This window comes from Heteronotia binoei, chromosome 19 (genome assembly GCF_032191835.1).
Source record: "Heteronotia binoei isolate CCM8104 ecotype False Entrance Well chromosome 19, APGP_CSIRO_Hbin_v1, whole genome shotgun sequence".
NCBI classification, from domain to species: domain Eukaryota; kingdom Metazoa; phylum Chordata; class Lepidosauria; order Squamata; family Gekkonidae; genus Heteronotia; species Heteronotia binoei.
In genome coordinates this window covers 44,054,718-44,080,519 of record NC_083241.1, presented here as the reverse complement: position 1 = coordinate 44,080,519, position 25,802 = coordinate 44,054,718, and the positions used below count along the sequence as shown (strand labels likewise).

General features: G+C 46.3%; 1 protein-coding gene across 1 annotated transcript in view; it reads left to right on the top strand.

Annotated features, from left to right (window-relative positions):
• The window catches only part of TJP1 (tight junction protein 1), a 327,881-nt gene extending 303,013 nt beyond the window's left edge, over nt 1-24,868 (top strand). The window contains 5 exon segments of the mRNA XM_060259910.1: nt 7,413-7,582; nt 9,101-9,578; nt 16,089-16,306; nt 18,324-18,467; nt 23,097-24,868. Coding sequence (XP_060115893.1) covers nt 7,413-7,582; nt 9,101-9,578; nt 16,089-16,306; nt 18,324-18,467; nt 23,097-23,191 — 1,105 coding nt within the window. The 3' untranslated portion in view covers nt 23,192-24,868.
• The last annotated feature ends 934 nt before the right edge of the window (nt 24,869-25,802 follow it).

The window sequence follows — 25,802 nt, the reverse complement described above, 5'->3', positions numbered from 1 at the left end:
GAGGTCCACCAGTGGGGCCAGGATACTAGAAGCCCTCTCACTGTGCCCATTCAAGCACCAAGAATACAGAGCTTCCCTGACCCAGACAGAGAGTCCCAACAATACCCTGTGGCTAATAGCCGGTGATGGACCTCTGCTCCAGATGCTTATCCAATGCCCACTTGTAGCTGCTGCCACCTCCTGTGTCCCCTGAGAAACAAAACCTGGTCGGTTGTACAAAAGCGTTCTTATTTTAGAGCATTTGGAGTCTCATGAAGGTGGTGAAGGGCTTGGTGTGCTGGTCAGACCCCCTGCTTCAGTCAGAAGGGCAGCTGTGAGATTCAAGAGCTGCTCGGATGGATGGGAAGGACAGAAAAGTAGCAATAATATCCATTTAGGTGACAGGCCCTAATGGAAGCCCTTTGCCTTAGGGTTGCCAACTCCAGGCTGGACATTTGGGGGTTGGAGTGTTCGGGAGGAAGAGGGACTTCAGTAACTTACAATGCAGTGGATTCCACCCCCCCCCCTCCAAAGCTGCCATTTTCTCCAGGAGGGCAGAGGGCAGGGGGTGTCGGCCTTCAGTCAAAGAGCTGGATTCGAGTCCAGCAGCACCTTCGAGACCAAGAAGATTTTCAGAGTGCGAGCTTCCGAGAGCGGTGCCCAGTTCTGCCGTTGAGTGTTTCTCCTCTGCTCTGATTGCAAGACGCGTTGTAGCTTCACATCTTTTACAAGCGTTCTTTACAACCCTCCTCCCAGCTCCTGAGTGGGTAGAAGGATTCGGAGATCTCCACTCCCAACTCATATCTGACAGAGGGAGCTTTGCCTCTTGGAAGCCGCCTTGGTCTCTTGGGTACTTCTGGACTCAGGTCTAGATTTTCTGCAAGGATTTTCTGCTTTCTATCAGCTGGAGATCAGTGTCATTCGGGAGCCAGATGTGCCTCTTTCACACCTATTTGTGTGGCTCTCAAAATCCCATTTGCCCATCGACTGGCTTGGAGAAGGCAGTTGTTTCTTTAAATCATTCTGCCAAGCCAGCCAGAGAATGCATGTAACATTAAAGTTGCTTTCTTTCCACTTCTTCCTCCCTCCTCCAATCTACCTACCTTCCTTCCCTCCCTCCCTCCCTCCCTCTTACCTTCTTCCTTCCTTCCTCCCCGCCCTCCCCTCCCTCCCTCCTTCCTTCCTTCCTCCCTCCCTCCCTTCCTCCCCTTTCTTTCTTTCTTCTTTCTTTCTTTCTTTCTTTCTTTCTTTCTTTCTTTCTTCTTTCTTTCTTTCTTTCTTTCTTTCTTTCTTTCTTCTTTCTTTCTTTCTTTCTTTCTTTCTTTCTTCTCTTCTTCTCTCTTTCTTCCTCTCTTTCTTTCTCTCCTTCTTTCTCTCTCTCTTTCTTTCTTTCTTTCTTTCTTTCTTTCTTTCTTTCTTTCTTTCTTTCTTTCTTTCTTTCTTTCTTTCTTTCTCTCTCTTCCCCCTCCCTCCCTCCCCTCCTCCTCCCTCCTCCCTCCCTTCCTTCCTTCCTTCCTTCCTTCCCTTCCTTCCTTCCTTCCTTCCTCTCTCAAACACCTGATAGTTGATGTTGGCAACCACATTTATTCTGTGCGGCTCTTAAATTGAACAAGTCCAGCCACCCCTGTTCTAGAGCGTGCTGGGTCCTACCTAGAGATTGGCTACCCCAGTTGGTAGCCGTCCGTCTTTGCTTCAAGGCTAGCTAACCCAGCTCCTGGATAATTCTTCTCTTAGCTGCTTGTAACTCTGATATGTGCCTTTAAAGCCTGGCACAACCTGGGCTTTGCTGCTGCAGTGTTCCGTTAAGCTTCACCGAGCTTTTGATTCTCCTCTTTGTGCCGTAGCAAACTTAACGCACACCTCCAGAGCTTTCTGGGTCACTTCTGCCGCTTTGATGTGCTCTGTTTTGCAATGGCGCCATCTGCTGTTCCTGGATGGAGCACTGCCCACAGCGCTGAGCATATCAAACAGGATTTGGGTGTATTTGGAAGGAGCAAATCCATTTTCCTGCTAAAGTAGGAGTAGCCATGTTCGTCCATTGCAGCAGAAGCACACAGTCTTGTGGCACCTTTGAAGACAGTTGGATTCCAGCATAAGCTTTCATGGCCCCCCATGGTGGTGGTTCTTCCAAGGGGGTTATTCAGGAATAAAACTCTGTTGCTCTGTTCTTTTGCTGCCTCTAGACTTCTTATAGCATGAGCCAAAGTAGAGTTTATGCTCTTTCAAGCCATTGAAGTCAGCAGGCTTAGGCAGGTCTGAGTCCACTTGGAATAGCAGTGCATTCTTCCCTCTGCTGGTAGACATAGTTAAGCAAGCTTTTTTCTTCTTATGAAATTCTGGCCATTTTATAGGCTGGAGCAGAGTAAGATTTAGGAGAGGGGGGGATGCCTTGCTTGCATACTCTGTCATTTAAAACACAGAGTCTTCCCTGTGGGTAGAAAGCTAGCACATAAGGGGATGAGTGAAAGCTGTAATGTTCTACTTGCAGGATCGTTTCATGCCAGTTTGGTGTAGGGAGAGCCAGTTTGGTGTAGTGGTTAAGTGTGCGGACTCTGATCTGGGAGAACTGGTTTGATTCCCCACTCCTCCACTTGCAGCTCTGGAATGGCCTTGGTCAGCCAGAGCTCTCTTATCTGGGAGAACGGGATTTGATTCCCCACTCCTCCATTTGCAGCTGCTGGAATTATCTGGGTCAGCCAGAGCTCTCCTATCTGGGAGAACCGGGTTTGATTCCCCACTCTCCACCTGCAGCTGCTAGAATGGTCTTGGGTCAGCCATAGCTCTCTTATCTGGGAGAACCTGGCTTGATTCCCCACTCCTCCACTTGCAGCTGTTGGAATGGCCTTGGATCAGCCAGAGCTCTCTTATCTGGGAGAACGGGACTTGATTCCCCACTCCTCCACTTGCACCAGCTGGAGTGGCCTTGGTTAGCCATAGCTCTCTTATCTGGGAGAACGGGGTTTGATTCCCCACTCCTCCACTTGTAGCTGCTGGAATGGCCTTGGGTCAGCCAGAGCTCTCTTATCTGGAGAAGCGGGTTGATTCCCCACTCCTTCCACTTGCAGCTGTTGGAATGGCCTTGGGTCAGCCATAGCTCTCTTATCTGGGAGAGCCGGATTTGATTCCCCACTCCTCTACTTGCAGCTGCTGGAATGGTCTTGGGTCAGGCAGAGCTCTTTATCTGGGAGAACCGGTTTAATTCCTCACTCTTCCACTTGCAGCTGCTGGAATGGCCTTGGGTCAGCCAGAGCTCTTTTATCTGGGAGAACCGGATTTGATTCTCCGCTCCTCCACTTGCAGCTGCTGGAATGGCCTTGGGTCAGCCATAGCTAACACAGGAGTTGTCCTTGAAAGGGCAGAGTCTGTCAGAGCTCTCAGCCCCACCCACCTCACAGGGTGTCTGTTTGTGGGGGAGGAAGGGTAAGGAGACTGTGAGTCACTCTAAGACTCTTCGGAGTGGAGGGCGGGGTATAAATCCAATATTGTCTTCTGCTGCTGCTGTGGCTCAGTCGGTGGAGCATCCACTTGGCACGCAGAGAGTCCCAGGTTCAATCCCCAGCAGCATCTCCAGTTGAAAGGATTAGGTAGACCCTCTGCCCGAGACCCTGGGACAAGGCTGACTTTGAAGGGTCTGATTCAGCAGGAGCAGCTTCACGGGTTCATTCCAGTAGTTGGGGAATGCTACAGAGTTAGGCATGACTTCATTGCCAGCTTTGTTAAGCCAACTGAACCATCCATCCCGTGGTCAGGAGGGAGCCATTTGGCTCACACCCAGTCAGTCGGGGAGGGGGGTTGTCCAGGCCTAGCATGGTAGAAGAAAGTTGCACTGAACGCTTGAGCATTAAGGAGCAAGCATGTGAACGACCTCTGCGCACCTGGCGTTGAGGGAACCACTGAGAAAGGATGGCGAACCCATGAGAGCACCTCTGGGGATTCTCCAGCGGCTGGAACAGCAGCCATCTCATGCACATCTTCTCAGTAGCCTTCCTGAAGGATCAGCCATCGCCTTGGGGCTGTTTGGCGCTGTACTGTGATGTGTTAACATCTTGAAGACAAGCATGTTGTCTAAAGCAGGGGTCCCCAACTCCTGGGCCGTGGCCCGGTCCCGGGCCGTGGCCTGTTAGCAACCGGGCTGTGAGTTGTATAATTATCTCATTATATATTACAATGTAGTAGTAGTAATAATAATAATAATAATAATATAACATTGGATTTATATCCTGCCCTCCACTCCAAATCTCAGAATAGCTCACAATCTCATTTATTTTCCTCCTCCACAACAGCACAACAGACACCCTGTGAGTTGGGTGGGGCTGAGAGAGCTCTCACAGCTACAAGCATAGCCGGCTTCAAGAGGGGGTTAGATAAAAATATGGAGCAGAGGTCTATCAGTGGCTATTAGCCACAGTGTGTGTGTGTGTGTGTGTGTATTTTGGGGGGGGGGGCACTGTGTGACACAGAGTGCTGGACTGGATGGGCCATTGGCCTGATCCAACATGGCTTCTCTTCTGTTCTTATGTGACACAGAGTGTCGGACTGAATGGGCCATTGGCCTGACCCAACATGGCTTCTCTTATGTTCTTATGACACAGAGTGTCGGACTGGATGGGCCATTGGCCTGATCCAACATGGCTTCTCTTATGTTCTTATGTGACACAGAGTGTTGGACTGGATAGGCCATTGGCCTGATTCAACATGGCTTCTCTTCTGTTCTTATGTGACACAGAGTGTTGGACTGGAGGGGCCATTGGCCTGATCCAACATGGCTTCTCTTCTGTTCTTATGTGACACAGAGTGTTGGACTGGATGGGCCATTGGCCTGATTCAACATGGCTTCTCTTATGTTCTTATGCCCTTTCAAGGACAACTCCTGCGAGAGCTATGGCTGACCCAAGGCCATTCCAGCAGCTGCAAGTGGAAGAGTGGGGAATCCAACCCCGTTCTCCCAGTTCAGAGTCTGCACACTTCAGCACCACACCAAAATATAGTGCGCAGTTGTATCATCCCAAAACCATCACTGACTGTGTCTAACCTGCCATCTTCCCGCAAGGGCTCCCCAACCTAACATCCATCACTGCACCTCAGGCACACGCTTTTTTTGTGTTGGGCATGAGTGAAAAGCGGCTGTGTTCTTGCGCACATAAATTCTTTGTTTGCTCCCCAGAGAACAGTCAGGCGTCTTTCCTGCCATATCAGTGTTGTCTCACACATTCTCCTCTGCCTGGTTGCCATGGCCCTGTTCACAGAGATCAGGCTTCCTCAGCTCCAGGCGTGCCCCTGGACTAACCTGCACACATTTCCTCCATCTTGGAAGACTGGGACATTTTTGCATCTGCCTGTCTCTGGGGAAAACGGGGGCTACGCTCCAGGAAGGGGCTGCAGCCAGCTGGTGGCCTTTAACTGCCTTTTCTGTCTACTGGCAGCTCTAAATCACAGATTTCAATTAGTGGTTTTCTGTGTATTGTGTGGCATTTTATTATTACATTGTAAGCCATCTTGAGTTCTTGTAAGCCACCTTGAGTCCTCCACCTGCACCCGCTGGTATGACCTTGGGTCAGTCTTAACTCTCAGAGCTGTTCCTCTCAAGAGCAGTTTCTGGCAGAGCTCTCTCAGCCCCTCCTAGCTCCCAGGGTGTCTGTTGTGGGGAGGGGAAGGGAAAGGAGGTTGGAGGCCACTCTGAGACTCCAAGTGAAGGACACGGGGTATAAATACAATCTCCTCCTCCTTCAGAAAGGTGACTAATAAATGTTTTAAATAAAAGAAACATAAAGAAGAAGAAAAGAGCAGAGTGGATTTATATCCCACCCTTCACAGAGTCTCAGAATGGCAGTCCCTTCCTCTCCCCGCAGTAGGCACCCTGTGAGGCAGGTGGGGCTGAGAGAGCTCTGACAGGAACTAGTCTTGATGGAACAGCTCTTCGAGAACTGTGACTGACCCAAGGTCACCCAGCTGTGGCTGTATGTGGAGGAGTGGGGCATTTAATCTGGTTTAATTTTGCAAGGCAGATTTCTGCTCCTGCTAGGCTAGTCCTCAGTGTTCTGGCGCTTAGTTTGGGTTCCGCTGGTCTGCAGAAGTCTTTGCGCTTGAGGGAGGACTTGCGCTGAAAGAAACGCGCTTAAGCTAGAATGACCCTTTTCTCTTCTGTTCTGTTGCCATATCGCTTTGCCGCCACGTAGATCTCTTGGCTCTTACGCTAGCTATGGCTACTTGAAAAGGAGCGTGAAGTGGTAAGAACCCCCCACTGATGTGAGGTTGTTCTCAAGGTTGTTTTTTCTCTCTCTTTTCTGTCATGTTCTCTCATAGGCGTTATGTGCAGATAACATGGAGCAGCATTCAAAACTTTAACCTGGGTCAAAAAAAGAGAGAAAGTATTGGCCGTTGACAATAAGCATGGCCCTGAAAGAATGGGAATGTATTGTCCAAAAAAAACCCCCTTTGGAAGTTTTTGTTTTTAACTAGCTTAAAATGATGCACATAAAGCTTGTTGAAGCTTATTTCACTTCTGGGTGAGATGACGGTGTAGATTCCTGAAGTTTGAGTGTATTTATTTATTTGTTTCGATTTCTATCCCACCTTCCCTGCCAAATCGTGCTCAGTGCAGCTTGCACGTTCATGAAATATAAAAATACATTAAATAAAACATAAAATCATAAAAATATTGAAACATTTCAAGTGCTTTAGATGGTAATCTGTTTAATAAAAGGGGTAGCTGCCTATTCTGTTTTATATTAAGTTTTACTATTCTGCTGTTCCCGCTGGATGTTCGATGTAAAAACAGATCTTAGGTTCATGCTAGAGGTGGTCCAGATTTGGGAGTCTAATTGAATGGCAGGAAGGGGGTCTAATTGAATGGCAGTTCATAGATTTTGGTTTTTTAAATTGCTCCCCCTCTTACTTTACAAGCAAAATGGGCAATTCCAAATAAACAAACAACCCCCCCCCCCCTCCCCGTGGTTACACCCATAAAATACACTCAGATGTCATCTGCGTTGTTTGACTTTCCCACTGCTTTGTGTTACTAACCTTTCTAACCGATCGGTGTTGTTGAAATCCTCTTGTGTTTTTTAATATCCCTATTTCTGGATGGTTACAGAGTTTATGCTAACAACTCAGAGAACCAAGTTGGGTCTGTTTCTTCCACAAAGGTGGAGTTCTTTCAGCCGTCTTCTACAGGAGCACCTGAGCCCCATTTCTCTGCTTGAGCACACAACGGGTGTGTCCATTTACCAAAGCAACATTTACCAAAAACCTTTCTGTTGGTGTTACCTTTCTCTTGGCAGAGCAGAGATAGTTCCATGGTACAAATTGTATTAAAGAATTGTCCAGAGCATCATGGCCTTTCAGAAAGGCCCATAGGGGAGAGCAACTGGAATAAACACCCAAGCAGTACAGATCTGAAGCTGACCTGCTCCTCTTCCCGTCTTTCTCTGCAGGGGGAAGTCCATAGACGTGGAGCCTTTGGACAGAGGCGTGGCCGAAAAGCGCTACGAGCCGGTCCCGCAAGTGACTCCGCCTCCCCCCGTGCCCCCAGTGCAGTACACACAGCCTCAGTCCATTAATAACCCAATTGTGTCTCTCCAGCCCAAACCCACACTTCCTGAAGGTAAGATTTCTCACAGAGCGTAGAAATCATTTTGTTTCGTTTCATGTTGCACGCTGTTGTGCAGGGAATATTTTATTCATATTTATTGCAAAGGTTTTACGTGCCACCTTTCTGGCCTCGAAGTCCTCAGCCCGGCTTACAAATGCATTTCACTGCAGTTGATTGCGATCAGTCCCCCTATAAATGTGCTCATCATTGTGGTCCCTGCACAGGCCCACATAGGTCTGTGCATGTGCGGTACTTGACTGCGCAAGTGAGCACTGAAGAAGAAGATAACCGTAGATTTATACCCTGCTCTTACCTCTGAATCGGAGTCTTAGAGCGGCTTACAGTCTCCTTCCCCCACAACAGACACCCTGTGAGATGGGGGTGAGGCTGAGAGAGCTCTCACGGAAGCTGCCCTTTCAAGGACAGCTCTGCAAGAGCCATGGCTGACCCAAGGCCATTCCAGCACCTGCTGGTATGACCTTGGGCCAGTCATAACTCTCACAGAGCTGTTCCTCTCAAGAGCCGTTCTGGGTGAGGTCTCTTAGCCCCACCTACCTCACAGGATGTCTGTTGTGGGGAGAGGAAGGGAAGGAGGTTGTAAGGGCCGCTCCAAGACTCTCCTCCTTCTCTTCCTCCACTGCTACTACTACTACAAGTAAATGCAGCCCTATGTAGATCTTTTTGCCAAAATAAACCTAAGAGGCCCTGCACTTGCCATCCATGCCGTAGGGTCAGGCCAACAGGCGAATACCCTTTGGGATCCAGCCACATCATCTGATGCTCCCTCAGCAGTGACAGGGAGACAAAGATCAAGGCCTTCCACAAGCACCTTCCCATGGGCCACCTGGTGAGCACAGCTGGAGGTTGTCAAAGTTTCAGGTTTGGTGGCAGAGAGATGGTTAAGGGGGAAGGGGGGTGGTTCTGCCATTTCAGTGAGGACTGTCCATTGAACAGGATGCCTCTTAATCTGCACAGCCATTCAGCCAGGCCAAAAGCTCTATCTAGCCCTGCCCGCTTTCTAAACGCATTTGGTGGGCACCAGGGAAGGTGCCGGTAGGCATCACGTTGCCCACGGGCACTGCTTTGAGGACCCACCTGCTGTGCTATTGCTGTCTGCCCACAGGAGAGTCGCCTTCTTATTGCCAAAATAAACTTAAGTGGAACCAACTTCCGGAAGAATTAAGAGCCTTGCGGGACCTCGCCCAATTCTGCAAGGCCTGCAAGATAACATTATTTCAGCTGTATTTATAGTAGCATAAGAGGAGATACCCAAGAGGGCTGAGTGACACCGGAAAGTAATGGCACTAACACCAAAAATTTTTAATTGTTTATTGTTTAATTTGTTTTAACTGTCAAATCCTACAACTGATGAATGGTTTAAATGGTTATTTGTTCTTATTGTTTTATTGCTGTGAGCCCCCCTGAGCCTGCTTCGGCTGGGAGGGCAGGATATAAATTCACGCAATGCTGTCTGCAGACCACTTGGCAAGGTTAATCCTGTTGTGATCCCATCTGCATTTCTCCCTCCAGTCAACTCGGTGTCAGAGTTCCAGAATGCCACTGTGCCCAAGCCTGACCCTCTGCCCTCTCAGAACAAGCCAGCCACGTTCCGGTCTTCCAGCCGAGAGGACACCGTGCAGTCCACCTACTTCCCTCAGAAAAGCTTCCCCGACAAAGGGCCGGTAAACGGGACAGAACCCATCTCCAAAACTGTCACCCCGGCTTACAACCGCTTCACAACGAAACCTTACACAAGTGCCGCCCGGCCGTTTGAACGCAAGTTTGAAAGCCCCAAGTTCAACCACAACCTCCTGCCAGATGAGAATCAGCCCAAGCCGGAGTTGACTTCGAAACCCCAGAATTCTCCCCAGCCCGTTTTAAAAGCACACGGCTCGTCTCAGCCTCACGCGGAATTTGACAGCACGATGGAGACGTTCTCTGTACAGGCAGACAAGCTCAAGTACCAACCAAATAACGTCAGCGCCGTGCCTAAAGCCATTCCCGTAAGGTAAGACCTCGTCCTTTGCGGGGTTGTTGGACAACTAGTGTGCTTTTTTGCTTTGAAAGGCAGCTACACTCACCCGAGAGGACCACCGCATTTTGGTGAATTGCATACAAAACTGTCTTTCAGAATTTTTATTGAGTTTAGGTATAAGAGAAAAAAATAATGCGGGAATACAGAAGAAAAAAGGGAGGGGCAAAATAGAAAGACAAAAGAAAAGCAGCAAATATATCAGTTACATTTCCACCACAGAACAAAGTACCAAATTCCTTCTACCTGCAAGTTTCAACCATATATAACCATTAAATTCTACGGTCTTTTAACATCTTTTTATACTTTTATACAATTCTAATACTTATAGTTTAGATCTAAGCTTTTTGCCTTTGATGCATACAAAAGAGAAAAGCAAAGAGACAAACAAGAGAACAAAACTAACCGGTTGATTTTAACAATATTAAGAATAAGCGTAAAAAGGGAAGATGGATATACACTCTTTATCCATAATACTAACTTATTTGCTTCCAGCAGAAGAGAAGAACAAAAAAAATGCATTGCTTTGTCTATTTCGAATTCCAAAATTAGAAATCAGGAGCAGATCTTTAAGATTATAAAATACCTTGTGTTGTCTACATTATTGTAAATTGACCCTAACCAAATATTTATCTAAGTTGAATATTCAAAATGATTTAGTAACTAGTCCAGTAGGATCTTAAGAGACCAATGAGATCTTTGGGGTATGAGTTCTGTTTCTCAGATATCTGTGGTCTAAGAAGTGAGAAGCCTACCGTGGTCTTCTCAGACCTCAGAAACTAAGCAGGGGTCAGCCCTTGCATGGGTGACCACCAAGGAAGTCCAAGGTCGCTACGCAGAGGAAAGCCACGGCTAACCCACCTCTGTTCTTCTGCCCTGAACCAGTCCTGGCTAACCTGATCTCACCAGGTCTCAGAAGCTAAGCAGGTTGGCCCTCGTTCTTTGTTTTGTTTTGCTTAACTTTGCAATGCTTTACTGAAGATTTAAAAGTACAGTGTTTAGCCAAAAATTATAATACAAGGCTTGAGTCAGTTTTTACATTTAAAAAGGTGGTAATAACAAAGAAAATGTCAATAAGCTACCACGTACGTGGTGGACTTGTGAAAAAGCGAAAAAGTTTTGGCAGATGATACAACAAGAAATTTCTAAAATTTTGGGATACGACTTTAAGAAAGTTGCAGAGACTTTTCTGCTGGGATTACAAATGGAAAAATTTCCGAAAGAAGATAGAACTCTAATTTGGTACTTGCTCTCAGCTGCTAGGACATTATATGCGCAGTTGTGGAAGCAAGAAAAAATACCAGAGAAATGGGATTGGATTGTGAAAGTTTTATCGTGGAGTGAGATGGATAAATTAACAAGAGCTTTAAGAGACTATGATTTGGATGTGTTCAAAAAGGAGTGGAAGAAATTTAGAGGATATATAGAAAAAGAGTGGAATGTAAAAAGACATTGGACAATTTTTTAACATGAGTATGAGAAAAGAAAGATATTGAACTTTGATTGGTTAAGGGTACCTTTATAACTGAACTCAAGTATATAACCTCAGCGGGAGTCTAGTAACGGAGGGAGGGGGGATTGGAAAATATCATATGGGTTAGGGATAGTAATGATATAATTAAACATTGTTACCATATGTTATCAATAAAATTGTTTAAAACCCGAAAATGTCAATAAGCTGTTACAAACACAGCATAGAAGAAGCGGTCTTATCTTACAGCAGGTTAGCAATACATTGCGAAGCAGTCGATAGGTTACGTTAACAGCTTCTAAAAAGGTGGAAAACTCTTTGTGCTGTGCCAAGCTTTCAAGGGAAGGAAACTATATAATTTCAAAACGAGAGTTAAGAGTCAGCAGAGTTAGGTTTGTCAAAGGAGTCAACTGGCTTGTCCGGGTTACAAAATTCTTGAAATTCTTGAAGGCAGCTCTAGTTAATGCTTGGATGGGAGCCTGTGAAGGAAGCCCGGGGTTGCTACGCAGAGGCAGGCAACAGCAAACGGCCTCTGAACGTCTCTTGCCTTGAAAAAAACCCTCCAGGGTCACCGTAAGTCAGCTGGGACTTCACAGCACTTTTCAGCATCAGGGTTTCCTGCTGGGAAGAACGTCTTCAGTTTCCCACAGACCAGTCGCCATCTCCTGTTGTGTCAGCATTCTGACAAACAGGTTTCGACCCACTGCTTCTTGCCCACCTGTCCCTGAGTCGCTGGAAAGGATGGAAACAGATGCAGATCTGTTGAGACCAGAGTTGATTTCCCAAGGTCCTTGTTCTACTTGCAAGGAAGGCGCTTGGTGTAGAACATCGCAGCAAACTCCGCGTCGGCCTGTCACTAACTCAGGGCATAAGATACTTGATACAGGCGAATTGTATATGCTAATTTGGTTCCCTTTAAGCAGGAGGCCTCTAATTTTATGCGTTCTTATCGCCCTATGGGTATGCAGTAGGAAGACGCAGACTCCAAAGTGTGGCTGATACAAATTAAGCTGAAGCAGACTCCAGTTCTGCTAGAAGAATCAAGTTTATTTACCGTGGAGGGGGGGGGGGGGAAGTGAGCCAGCTCTCTGCCTTTGTTGGCATTCCCTTGGGTCCAGAGTTCCAGCTGCTGCTAGTGCCAGGCTCAGGTCCAGAGAGATCTAAAGTCGTTCTCCGGGGGAGACGTTTTCCAAAACAGCTTTTTCCATGGCCTCACCAGTATGCATTTCCCCAGAAGTCTCTCCAGGCTGTGTCGTGCATCCTGACAAACAAAAGAGATGCTGAACTGCAGAGCGGCATTGTCCTAGAACTGTGCTTTTGTTTTGTTTTAGTAGCTTGCTTCACATCAGTGAAAACAATGGGCATTGAGAAAAAAAACCCCAGGAAAGTATGATTTCAGTGTTGTACCGATATAAGGGGCACAGTCTCCCTCTTCGCCTTTAAGAGTGGCAACTTCCATGGCGTAATTTTACTCGATTTCTCATTTCGCTAGAGAAGGCAAAGGAAGACTCAGAGAAGTGAAAAATGTACGCACAGTCGTCCAGAGGCAGCCAATGGGCAACCACCTCTCTTGCCTTGAAAACCCCACAGAGTAACCGAGTCAGCTGTGACTTGATGACCCTTTTCCTCTGCCTCCAAAAGCAGTGGATTTAGGGTTTTGAATGGATGTGTTAGTAATATTTATTATTTATTGTCATTTCTTTAGTTTGTCTTTATTCCTGCTTTTTCCCATGATGGGGCCCTGAAGGGCTCACACACACACACACACACACACACACACACAATGCTCTTTTAAACAAATGTACATAAACACAATATAAAAAACCAACAAAAGATAACAAGTATTGTTGCTGTTGTTAATTGCATTTTTGAATAGTCTAAGCTCTGCAGTTGTGGGGCTCAAAGCCAGGGGTATCGAAGTCATTTGTTATGAGGGCCGGATCTGTCATAAATAAGACCTTGTCGGGCCAAGCCATGTGTGTACCTATTTAAGATTAGGTAGAAGATATTGGATTTAGATCCCGCCCTCCACTCCGAAGAGTCTCAGAGCGGCTCACAATCTCCTTTCCCTTCCTCCCCCACAACAGACACCCTGTGAGGTAGATGAAGATATTGGATTTATATCCCGCCCTCCACTCCGAAGAGTCTCAGAGGGGCTCACAATCTCCTTTCCCTTCCTCCCCCACAACAGACACCCTGTGAGGTAGATGAAGATATTGGATTTATATCCCGCCCTCCACTCCGAAGAGTCTCAGAGCGGCTCACAATCTCCTTTCCTTTCCTCCCCCACAACAGACACCCTGTGAGGTAGATGAAGATATTGGATTTATATCCCGCCCTCCACTCCGAAGAGTCTCAGAGCGGCTCACAATCTTCTTTCCTTTCCTCCCCCACAACAGACACCCTGTGAGGTAGATGAAGATATTGGATTTATATTCTGCCCTCCACTCTGAAGAGTCTCAGGGCAGCTCACATTCTCCTTTCCCTTCCTCCCCCACAACAGACACCCTGTGAGGTAGATGAAAATATTGGATTTATATCCTGCCCTCCACTCCGAAGAGTCTCAGAGCAGCTCACAATCTCCTTTCCCTTCCTCCCCCCACAACAGACACCCTGTGAGGTAGATGAAGATATTGGATTTATATCCCGCCCTCCACTCCGAAGAGTCTCAGAGCGGCTCACAATCTCCTTTCCCTTCCTCCCCCACAACAGACACCCTGTGAGGTAGATGAAGATATTGGATTTATATCCTGCCCTCCACTCCGAAGAGTCTCAGAGCGGCTCACAATCTCCTTTCCCTTCCTCCCCCACAACAGACACCCTGTGAGGTAGATGAAGATATTGGATTTATATCCTGCCCTCCACTCCGAAGAGTCTCAGAGCAGCTCACAATCTCCTTTCCCTTCCTCCCCCCACAACAGACACCCTGTGAGGTAGATGAAGATATTGGATTTATATCCCGCCCTCCACTCCGAAGAGTCTCAGAGCGGCTCACAATCTCCTTTACCTTCCTCCACCACAACAGACATCCTCTGAGGTAGATGAAGATACTGGATTTATATCCCACCCTCCACTCCGAAGAGTCTCAGAGCGGCTCACAATCTTCTTTCCCTTCCTCCCCAACAGACACCCTGTGAGGTAGATGAAGATATTGGATTTATATCCCGCCCTCCACTCCGAAGAGTCTCAGAGCAGCTCACAATCTCCTTTAGCTTCCTCCACCGCAACAGACATCCTCTGAGGTAGATGAAGATATTGGATTTATATCCCGCCCTCCACTCCGAAGAGTCTCAGAGCAGCTCACAATCTCCTTTACCTTTCTCCCCCACAACAGACACCCTGTGAGGTAGATGAAGATATTGGATTTATATCCCACCCTCCACTCTGAAGAGTCTCAGAGCGGCTCACAATCTCCTTTCCCTTCCTCCCCCACAACAGACACCCTGTGAGGTAGATGAAGATATTGGATTTATATCCTGCCCTCCACTCTGAAGAGTCTCAGAGCCGCTCACAATCTCCTTTCCCTTCCTCCCCCACAACAGACACCCTGTGAGGTAGATGAAGATATTGGATTTATATCCCGCCCTCCACTCCGAAGAGTCTCAGAGCGGCTCACAATCTCCTTTACCTTCCTCCCCCACAACAAACACCCTGTGAGGTGGGTGGGGCTGAGAGAGCTCTCACAGCAGCTGCCCTTTCAAGGACAACCTCTGCCAGAGCTATGGCTGACCCAAGGCCATGCCAGCAGGTGCAAGTGGAGGAGTGGGGAATCAAACCCGGTTCTCCCAGATAAGAGTCCGCACACTTAACCACGACACCAAACTGGCTCTCCAGGTAGCAGAGATAAACACTTTTTAAAGGATACAGATAAACACAAAGATTTTTTAAAAAGAAAACAACCTTAAAACATGCTTACAACATTCGCACTTGTTGGTTTTAGAGGTGCTTTCTTTGTATTTCTCCCAAGGGATCTAGGGAACCCAGCAAAGGCAGCTCTGGCTCTTTCCTTCCTTCCCCAGGGGACCAGGAGGGGGAGGAGATGCAGCCAATTGAAGGAAGAGAGGCATGGCTCAGTAGCTCTGCGATTGAGAAAGCCTGGGAGGAAGCTCAGCCAATGCAGACAATAGAGGTTTTGTTCTGTAGCTCCTGTATGATTGAGCAAGCCTGGCAAAACAAGCTGTAATGCAGAAGGCCCTCCCCCTGAGACCCTGAAGAGCTCCTGCCCTGAAGAGTCTGAGTAGACAAGACTGACCTTGATGGCCCCAGGGTCTGATTCAGTATCAGGCAGCTTCCTACCAATGAAGAACCAATAGGTGGAAATTAAATCAGAAGAGTTTCCGGCTCAACATTAGGAAGAACTTCCTGACCATTAGAGCAGTTCCTCAGTGGAACAGGCTTCCTCCTCGGGAGGTGGTGGGCTCTCCTTCCTTGGAGATTTTTAAACAGAGGCTAGATGGCCCTCTGACAGCAATTGAGGGGGGAGGTGTTTGTGAGTTTCCTGCATTAGACTGGATGACCCTGGAGGTCCCTTGCAACTCTATGATTCTATGATTAGGAAGAACTTCCTGACCGTGAGAGCAGTTCCTCAGTGGAACAGGCTTCCTCCTCGGGAGGTGGTGGGCTCTCCTTCCTTGGAGATTTTTAAACAGAGGCTAGATGGCCCTCTGACAGCAATGAAGATCCTGTGAATTGAGGGGGGAGGTGTTTGTGAGTTTCCTGCATTGTGCAGGGGGTTGGACTAGATGACCCTGGAGATCCCTTGCAACTCTATGATTCTGTGTGTTTAGGTGTTATTGGGGTGGGGTTGTGGCTGAGTGGTAGAGCATCTCCTTGGCATGCAGAAGGTCCCGGGTTCAATCCCCAGCATCTCCAGGTAGGGGGTGATGTGAAAAACTCCTCCCTGCCTGTGACCTTGAAGAGAGAGCAGCTGCCAGCCTGAGTAGACAATACTGGCCTTGATGAGGACCCAGGAGGCTTCACGTGTTCATGCGCATCCTTCTCCCTATTGATTTCAGTCCTTCTGCGTTGGAAGACGACGACGAAGAGGACGGGCACACCGTCGTGGCCACAGCGAGAGGCGTGTTTAACAGCAACGGTGGCGTCCTCAGCTCCATAGAGACTGGAGTGAGCATAATCATCCCCCAAGGTGCCATTCCAGAGGGAATTGAGCAAGAAATCTATTTCAAGGTCTGCCGGGACAATAGTATCCTCCCGCCTTTAGACAAAGAGAAAGGTAAGCGAAACCATCCTGGCGACACGCGTGCTTTCTGCTGCTTCGTTTTCCACTCAGCGCACGCTCCTGGATGAGATTTATTACCTCCATTAATTAATTCCAAGTGTATCCTGCTTTTCTTGCAATCGATGGGGGAATCAAAGTGGCTCACAGGAATTTGAAAACAATATGGTCTCCTGGTGAGGTTCTTTCTTTCCCTTTTAAAGAAGTAGGCGTAATTGCTCTTAAAGAATTAGCTGAACAAATTAGTGTGCTCTTAGGGGTCGGGAGGGTAGCTGGAGATTTCACGGGGCCTCTCACCTTTCTGGTGGCTAAAATCCTGACCTGTCAGAGAACGGGCACTCTTGTGGTATTAGAGCAGGATTTCCCTTTTTCCACTACCTTTCAGGGCACACTTCCTTGGAAGGAAGGCTGGAAGGAAGAAGATTCTTTTAGTGGCACCTTTTCTACAGCTTTTAAAAGCTGCCGTCTTCAGTCCTTGTTGTACAACATCCTGAGCCCTGTTTACAGGGAAGGGTGGTATAAAAACTGAATCTAATAATAATAACCTAGGGCAGAGAAGCATATCCCATTTGGGGTTTTTTTGGAGGAGGGGTGGGGGGGGGAGAGGACTGAAATGTTAAACACTGGGCTGCAGGGCCGTAGCCAGGACCGACTTTTAATACTGGACTGAATGTAATTTAGTGGCTTTCAGCCACATAAGGACGGTAGGAGCATTGAGTAACTTATGAGGTTTCAGCTTGGTGATATGTACTGATAGTATTCGTTTTGTATTTTTAGACTTATTATTCACAACAAGTTAAAATTGCATTTTAATTTTTTTTTTTTTCTGTGGCTTAGTCTCTCCTCCGTGGTCCCGTTTACACTAGAAATTTAGCCACAGCCAAAGTCATATCGCTCTCAGCACCAACAAACAGGAGAGGAAGAGAAACTAGGGGAAACTTGGAAAGTGCTGACAGCTGCAGCCAAAGATCTCTCCAAGGGGCAGTCGACGTGCAGCCGGGGAAACTTTCGGTAGCTGTCGAGCCCCGTGCAGAGAATCGATCCAAGTGCGGAACTCCTTGGACTCTACCCAGAGGAGCCTACATAAAGCTGATGCTTTGACGCCTTGTCCTTGTCTGTCCCTTCCACCCTAGTGCGGACTGGGAATTATTAAACCTATAATATGGGAGGGGGGGCGTTGGCCCTTAGTGATCCCAAAGCGTTACTAAGAGCTTGCCATTGTCTACAGCAGTGTTCCCTCTAAGCTGAGTGTGAGCTAGCTCGCAGATTTTTAGCCTCCAGTTCACACATTTTTGTCTTAGCTCAGGGAAAATGTCTCCAGAGCAAGCTAATTTACGCAGTGGCTCACAACTTTAATGCCAGTCGCTCACAATGTTAATACGAGTAGTTCACAAAGTAGATTTTTTTGCTTACAAGACTCTGCAGCTTAGAAGGAGCGTTGGTCTACAGTGCTGGAGTTTTGCGACCAACCTTGTTGGAGTGGTTTCAATGAAGGCGTTTTCCTCTGTGGCCAAGTTGACTTCTCCTGTCTCACAATCCCACGTAATCTCACCGGTCAGCTTGTGTCATGGTTCATCTGCACTGCCATTTGTGTTCACTGCAAATGAGTGTGGCTTCTTCTAACTCAGGGGTCCCGAGCCTTTTTCGAGCCCCTTGGAATTCTGACACAAGATGGTGGGTGTGACCACAGTATGGCTGCCGCAGGAGGCGGAGCCAGTCACAGAATGGCTGCCGTAGGAGGCGGAGCCACACACAAGCACAAAAGAAGCTCAAGGGCAGGGGAAAGGGGGGTGTTTTTAAAAAGACACTTAAACAAATCCTGTGGTGCCAACTACCCCTGAGTCATTATTTTAATCTTCCCATTCAATTAGATCTCTGGGGGCCAATCAAAAGCCCTGCTGGGCAGTTCTAAAAAGTCTTGGAGAGTTCTAGAAACGGTGTTGTTGTGTACCATGGAACCCCAGGCGCCACACTGGGGCCTCCCGTTCTAACCTCTGTCCTTTGTTTGCTGCAGGTGAAACGCTCCTCAGCCCCCTGGTCATGTGCGGCCCCCACGGACTGAAATTCCTGAAGCCAGTGGAGCTGCGCTTACCACATTGTGCGTCTATGACCCCTGATGGTTGGTCTTTTGCTCTAAAATCCTCCGACTCCTCGTCGGGTATGCTGTCCTCCCTCTGTCCTTTTGGGGCTTTTGGGTGCTATCGAATAATTTAAACCCCGCCTTGACTTGACGGCGGCACTGTGTGACATAACGAATATTACTCCGAAAATCACTGTATCTGTGTCAGCTCTCCCATTTCATTTTTGTCCCATTACCAAGTGTCTTTCTCGCACTGAACTCATGATGCAAAAATTCATTTGGGAAACCAGAACGGCAAGGTAGATAATAACCATAACGTGTACACTTATCATTGGTCCATTCAATGGTATCATTATCTACCTTGCTTCCTTATCTCACGCTCTTGCTGTCTGTCTCTCTCTCTCTCTCTCTTTCTCTCTCTCAAGGACTAATACTGCTGCAAAACACTCAGATGAGAAAGTCACAATTTTTTTTTTGTAAAATTGTGCTAGCCTAGGTATTCTCGTGGTGCAGTCTTTTTTTTTGACAATAGAAAGCTGTAACGATCCCGTTAAACTGAGCCAGCGCACCTAACATTTGGGAGGCAGGCTTTCTAATGTACCAGCTGTGAATGTATAAATTGGGCGGTTCAAGGATAACTCCCCCTCCCAGCATACAGCCAAAGGAACTCCCCCTGCCCCCCCCAACATACAACTTAGTTTTTGTTTTTTTTAAACTTCCTTGGCTGCACAAATGTGCGCGAGCTTCAAACCTTCTAAATTCTGAAATGCGATGGAGAAATGGTCGTCTTTTTTTTGGGGGGGGGGGGGGGAATAGTGGAGAGCATGAGCTACAGAATTTCCTTCCCCAGTAGCTGCTTCAATTCCTGCTGAACTAAAGGAGGGAAATCACAGTTGGCTGAACCCCTGGTGATAAAAGAGCATTAGGACGGAAATAGAATTTCTGTATAAATTTCAAGCAATTTCATGAAACGGCTGCCAAGTTACCGCCTTGGAGTGGGGAGGGGGGAAAAAAAGAAACCCCCCCCCCCCTTGCCTCTTCTTCTGGACAAACAAAATGTCTTAAAGGGTGTGGTTTTTCCCCGTCCAGCAGCTTTAAACCTGTTTTGACACCCATAATGTATACATATCTGTAATATGGTATATAAAAGCGATGTACTTAACGTGTACAGTATTTAAAAGAAAATGTATTCATCGTTGTCAGTGATGTATCTATCCTTTTCAATGCCACTATGTTGTCGCAAAAAAAGTTTGGGAAAATAGAGCATCGGGTGCTTCTGGAGAGGGATCCATTTATTTAGAGAAATTCTGGCTGGGTGATTTTTTTTTTCCCACTGGTATTTTATGCATGTCTTGCATGCAGCTATTTACTGTATGTTTAAAAAAAAATGCTCAAAAAACCCCCCTGGAAGCGCTAGAAAAATTGACAGTTTCAAGTCATAGAGGATCCAGAGTGCTGCCTCTAATAATCCGTATAAGGACCTTCCAAATCGTGCTTTTCCAAATATGATTTTGTAACTGCTGAACCTGTTCATGAATTTACTTGAAGTGAAAGGAAGCAAAAATGGTGCCCGGTTTTTCCCAGTCACTTCAGCTGTTGTGAGAAAGAGCTTCTTCCTTTCCCAGTTAGAGTATATATATTTTTTGTGTGCTCCTGTCTGCGTGTGTGTGTGTGTTTGCTGTGCGTGTGTTTGTGACGAGGCTTTCCTCTTTTCTGTCTGTAACCGGAGCTGTCCGCCTCCTTTGCGGCTACAAACGTAATTTCAATGTGGTGTGTTATCAGTAATTTTGCTCCTTGAGACAACTTCACAAATTGGCCAACTCTTGTCTTCTTCTGATGTGTAAGCCATACTGTGTCTTAAATAAATATTTGTTTTCTCTCTTTCTATAAAAAAAAAATTAGTTGGTTATGGGATCTCTTTCTCCGCTCTCTTGCTCTCTTGCTCTCTCTCAAACTTTTCCTCGACATGTTTTTTCTCCATGTTCTGTCTTTTTTGAAACAAATGTTTTGGTTGTACATACTAACCTCTCCTGCAACACATTTTAAGAAGTCGAAAGCACTGCCACATTATCCTTAAAGATATATCCCCTTGATTCATCTCATCTCATAGAACAGAAGGGGACCACTCACTTCCAACTTTAAATAACCCCATAGCACAATCAGAACTTAACCCACCCCCCCACCCCGAAAAAAAGGTTTGTTATATTTAGTGCCTGGTATTGAATGATTGTTACTTAGCATTAGTACAAAGTTGCCTCACTTCCCACATAGTTCTGGACTGTTTTTCAGACTTGGGTCTCCACCCCACGTTAGGAAGGTGTGCTTGGTGTTATAATTGCTCACCACTCCAACCTGCCCCATCATGTTTAAGAAACTCCCAGTTATTTCCCCTTCGTAAATGTTGCTAAAAGTTGACACCCTCTCCTCTCCCCAAAGACATCCCACTCTGTCTACCATTATTACTTAATGGTTAAGAACGACAGATTCTAATCTGCCCCCCCCAACATACATGTTTGATTCCATTCTCCTCCACATGGGTTAGTCACAGCTCTCTCAGAGCTCTCTCAGCCCCCCAAATAGGTCTAGCTCGCCACCTAGTGGTGCATAACTCTGAAAGAGCTTGAACGTAAAGCTGCCAGACAGTCTTATGATCTCCTGGCTATACTGCACACAGTGCCATACAGTAATTACTATTACTACTTAACGGGATGAGAAAGCTTTTTTTCATCCAAGTAAAGGGCCTCCTTTCAGGGTTGGGCTGGGGGGATTCATTGGTGATCCAAACATAAAATGTAAACCAGGCCCTCCAACTCTACAAGTGAATTCCAGGCTGCTCATAATATCCCAGTCTTCTCTTGAAATGTTGTCATCACTTCTGCATATTGATCACTGTGTGCATCATGTTTGTTTTCATGAGTTTCTCACAAGAATTGTGGAACTTCCTTGTTTTCTGTAGAGCACTAGAACTTTTAACAAAATCTGTGGCGTTAGCAAAAGGCAAAGTTAATCTAGCCTTAGTAGATTGCCCGATATGGACAGGACTGTCAGAGGGGACCCTAAGTGCTTCCATGCATACGTGCACTAACTCAACTCCATGGAAGGGATACATCTCTGTTCTACGCCAGGGGAGAGATTCAGTGATTGGCAGAGGGCCACTGGTACCTTGTGAGTGATGTTATGGGAGGAGATCGGACAAAATGGAAATAACTGTTACGATTCAGGCCGCAGTAGTTCAAATTAGAGGACTGAACTTGCAGCCGCCTTCACCACCAGGACAGTTTGTTTGTATTGGTGCAAACCTGAAAGAGGACTTGGAGGCAGGTAGCCGAAGAAAATCTCCAGTTTACATAGGATAGGAGCTTAAAGAGTGGTAGTATGCAGTGGCCGGTTTAAAGCCCTTGATCTGCCTTCACGAACACAACTGTCAGTTGGGCACCTTCCAGCTGTTAAACTCACTATCTCAGTTTTCTGGTTCGTTCATCGCACTGAGTGGAAAAGAGCTCTCTGGCAGCTGTGTGTGGCCTCTGCTTTCTGGTTCTTCTTTGCGTAACAGGCAGCACCAGCCGATGAAAGAAGAATTTTTGGGGGAGGGGGAATTGTGATTGGGGCTTCCTTTATTACCTGTGCTGAGCAAACAGTGACAGTTGTACCTTACCACCACCACTATCTAGGCTTTGTCCAGAATACAGGATGAGTAGACGGCAGGGTGGGTGAAATCTCAGCTAGACTGCGTGTAGTAGCTGTTGAGGTGGGCACTACGGCCAGCCGGAACCTTCTTTCCATACAGTGTGGTGAACTTACAAACTGGGGCAAGTATTCCTCTGAATACAAAATGTCTCACCTACTGAGCAGAGCTAGAGTAGCTTTTCTGGAATGGCAGCTGGCACCTTCTGCATTGGTTTTAGATGGCCAGATTCCGTTTAAAAGAATCACTCTCCCCCTGCCCGCCCAGTCTGTCTCCACATCCTGATGACTCAAAAAGAACACTGGCCACTTAGCCATGCAATATTGACACCCACCCAGCATCTCAAACTGGCCTTCAACGTTAGCCGTGTCGCCTGGGCAAGCTTCAGGCTCGGGGTGCTAAACATTGTGCTCTTAGAGGCCAGGTTTCAGTTAGTTGCTGGACATGTGTGACTTTACGTGGCTAAGTTCCTCTCCCCCACTCCCATATTTAAACAAGGACTCGGTGTACCTGAGCTGTCAAGAAGCAAACTTTCGCTTTGTAGGGGTGTTCAGACCCCGCATCTTGAGGGAGCCGCACAAGAAAAACGCACGGTGGGAGCTCTTTGGAGAGCCGAGTTCCAATCAATTCCGGCTGCTTGAGTGTCTGTCCCAGGTCTTATTGGGGAAGGAAACGGTTCTCTCAAACCACGATTTAGATGTTCATTGGGGATGGATTTCAATTTTTTAGCTAGGATATTTAATGAAGCACAGTATTCTTCAGTTGAAATGAAATTCCGTGACCGTGTAGGGCAAGTTAATTGAGAGAAAAGGCTGTGTTGGGCTTCCAAGGAGCAGTGGGCAGAACTGCTTTTGAATTTCTCCCTAAATTACTAAATCCTCTCCTATCTGAAGATTATATTCCTGGCTTAAAAACAAAACAGGAGACAGTTGACTGGAAGCTTAACGTAAGGGGTGTTGTTATCCGATGTGTTGGCGTTTTGATCATAGATACTAAACTACCACATTGTTTTCCTCCTACAGGTGACCCCAAAACATGGCAGAACAAGTCTCTTCCCGGGGATCCAAACTATCTTGTTGGAGCAAACTGTGTCTCGGTTCTAATAGATCACTTCTAACCCTTAACGTTAGTAGACTGACCTAAGTGTGAAATCAAGATCTCTCTCTCTCTCTTTAAAAAAAAAAAAAAGATCTTGCCCAGAAACTGAACCACTCGTATCAAGCATTAACCGTTCTCTTGGTGTTCAAGCAATCTTTGCTTTGACTAACAACGGCTCGTAAGTACATTCTTGAACCATGGTCAGGGCACATGCCGTTCATCGGCAGAGCAGGGCACCCCTGGGACCAAAGCGAGGCGCCTGCGGGGTTCTCTTTGGCTTTTCTTACACGGATGCGGCGGATCCGCCATCACTTCGATCTCTCTTTGACTACCAATGAAGCAATGCAATTTGTTACTTTTCAGAGGAACTGACAAGTTGGTTTGTGAGCCACTGCTGAATTTGGCCTTTTTCTTACAAAACCCTTTTCTATATGACAAACAAACAAAAACCCCAAACACACATTTGTGTGTTTAAAAATATGCAAGGACTATATTGCGGACACCAGGTTGTTTTTAAAACTGGCATTTCTTTTTTCTTTTTGATGCATTTTGCCCATGAAGTGGAAATCAACTCTTTTGGCTAGCACAATAGTTCCCCCCCCCACCTTTCCTCCTCCTGCTAAAAGGGGTGACTTACATGCACGTCTGCTTTAATTGTACATGAACACCACAATTTGGGGGGGCGGGGGGTGTCGTAGGGAGAACAAGAGAGCACGCATGTGGTAAGACAATGGTTCAGCAGCCTCTGTCAGCCTGTAAATTAACAACATTTAAAACATATTAACCAGCAGGGATGCCTTACCCTTCTATGTTTTTACCTGTCTTCGCTCTCACCCTAATTCTCTGTACTACTAAATTTGTATGGCTTCTCTGCTTACTTAGATAAAAAAAAGAAAATCTTGAGACAGACTGAGAAACTAATTTAATTTTTTTGAGCATTGCTGATTTAGAGAGAGAGGGGAGGGCAGGGAAGAAAACTACTTTCTCTCGTTTTTGCATTGATCAACCAGAGAAATCCCCGAAGAACTTGATGGTATGTTTTCTGCTATGCATTCTGGAAAATTTATAGATGTTCTAGATTGCTTGTATATAACTCCGTGCATACCACTCTTTTTTTTTTGTTTTTGTTTTTTGTTCTCGGTTTGTAAATTAACTTTTATAAGCTTTACCTTTTTATATATATAAATATATATAAAATTACGAAACGTTTTTCTTAATATCTTTGTATTCTCATACCTTTTGAGCCTTGAATTTTGCCATCTTGCAGCAATAACGCAGCATTTCTACGGTGTGTGGAGGGGGGGAGAAAAGGACTTTTTTTAAAAAAGAAAAGAAAAAATGCACAAAGTTGTTACCTTTTTAAAAAGTGCTGCATTTAAAAAAAAACAAAAAACACTAACTCGGAATTCTCTAGTTTGATTACATTCTTGAAAAAAAATGAAAAGAAAAGAAATATCCCTACTGTAATTTGTGATAAGGAGGCTGTACTATGTGCCCTGAAATGTATTTTTTTACTAATAGACAATTTATTACGGCACATCAGCACTATTTCTGTTTAGATAATTATACCACTGCATTCTGTTGATCAGTTATTTAGTTATACAGGTGTGGCTGATTCTTTTTTTTTCTTTGCCGTTATTAAAAAAAATTACACATTTCTAAACATACGGAATAAAAATTGTTTTTAAAATAATAAGACAATTTCCAGTATCTTCTTGTTTCTGAAATGGATAACAATCTTCGCGTTTGATAACGACCTCCATCCTTTCGGGCCTTACGTGGCTTGGGACCTGGGGGTATCCGAAAGACCATCTTCTCCTTACGCATTCCTACCTGGGAATTAGGATCACAAGGAGGGACCCTCCGTACTGTCCCACCAATCAAAGAAGCTCGTTCGGTGGGCCTTTTGGGGGGCAGCCCCACAATTACAGCCCAACATCTCCAGGGAGGTATATCTGCCCCCTTCACTTTCCATCTCCAGGAGGCAGTTGAAGATTTAGGGTTGCATTTCATAGAATCCTAGAGTTGGAAGGGACTTTCAGGGTCATCTAGTCCAACCCCCTGCTCAATGCAGGAAACTCACAAACACCTTCCCCTAAATTCACAAGATCTTCATTGCTGTCGGGTGACCATCTAGCCTCTGCTTAAAAACCTCCAAAGAAGGAGAGCCCACCACCACCCAGGGAGGAAGCCTGTTCCACTGAGGAACTGCTCTAATGGTCAGGAAGTTCTTCCTAATGTTGAGACAGAAACTCTTCTAAATTAATTTCAACCCATTGGTTCTGATCTTCCCTTCTGGGGCCACAGAAAACAATTCCGTACCATCCTCTATAATATGACAGCCCTTCAAGTACTTGAAGATGGTGATCCTATCACTGACTGACTTAGTTTTTCTTTATTGGCAGTTTTTAAATTGTTTAATTATTTAATGGAGATTTTAAATTGTGGTCTTTTAGGTGTTTGGGATTTTTAAAAATTGTTTTATTTACATCTTATGCCTTCTTGAGTTCTGCAAGTAGAAAGGCGCAAGGCCCTGAGCTTCCCTTGATGGTCTGAAGTGGAGTTTCGCACAGGGCTCTGTTGAGGAGCAGAGGCACCCCACAGATAGTTGCCATCTGGAGTGGAATGGG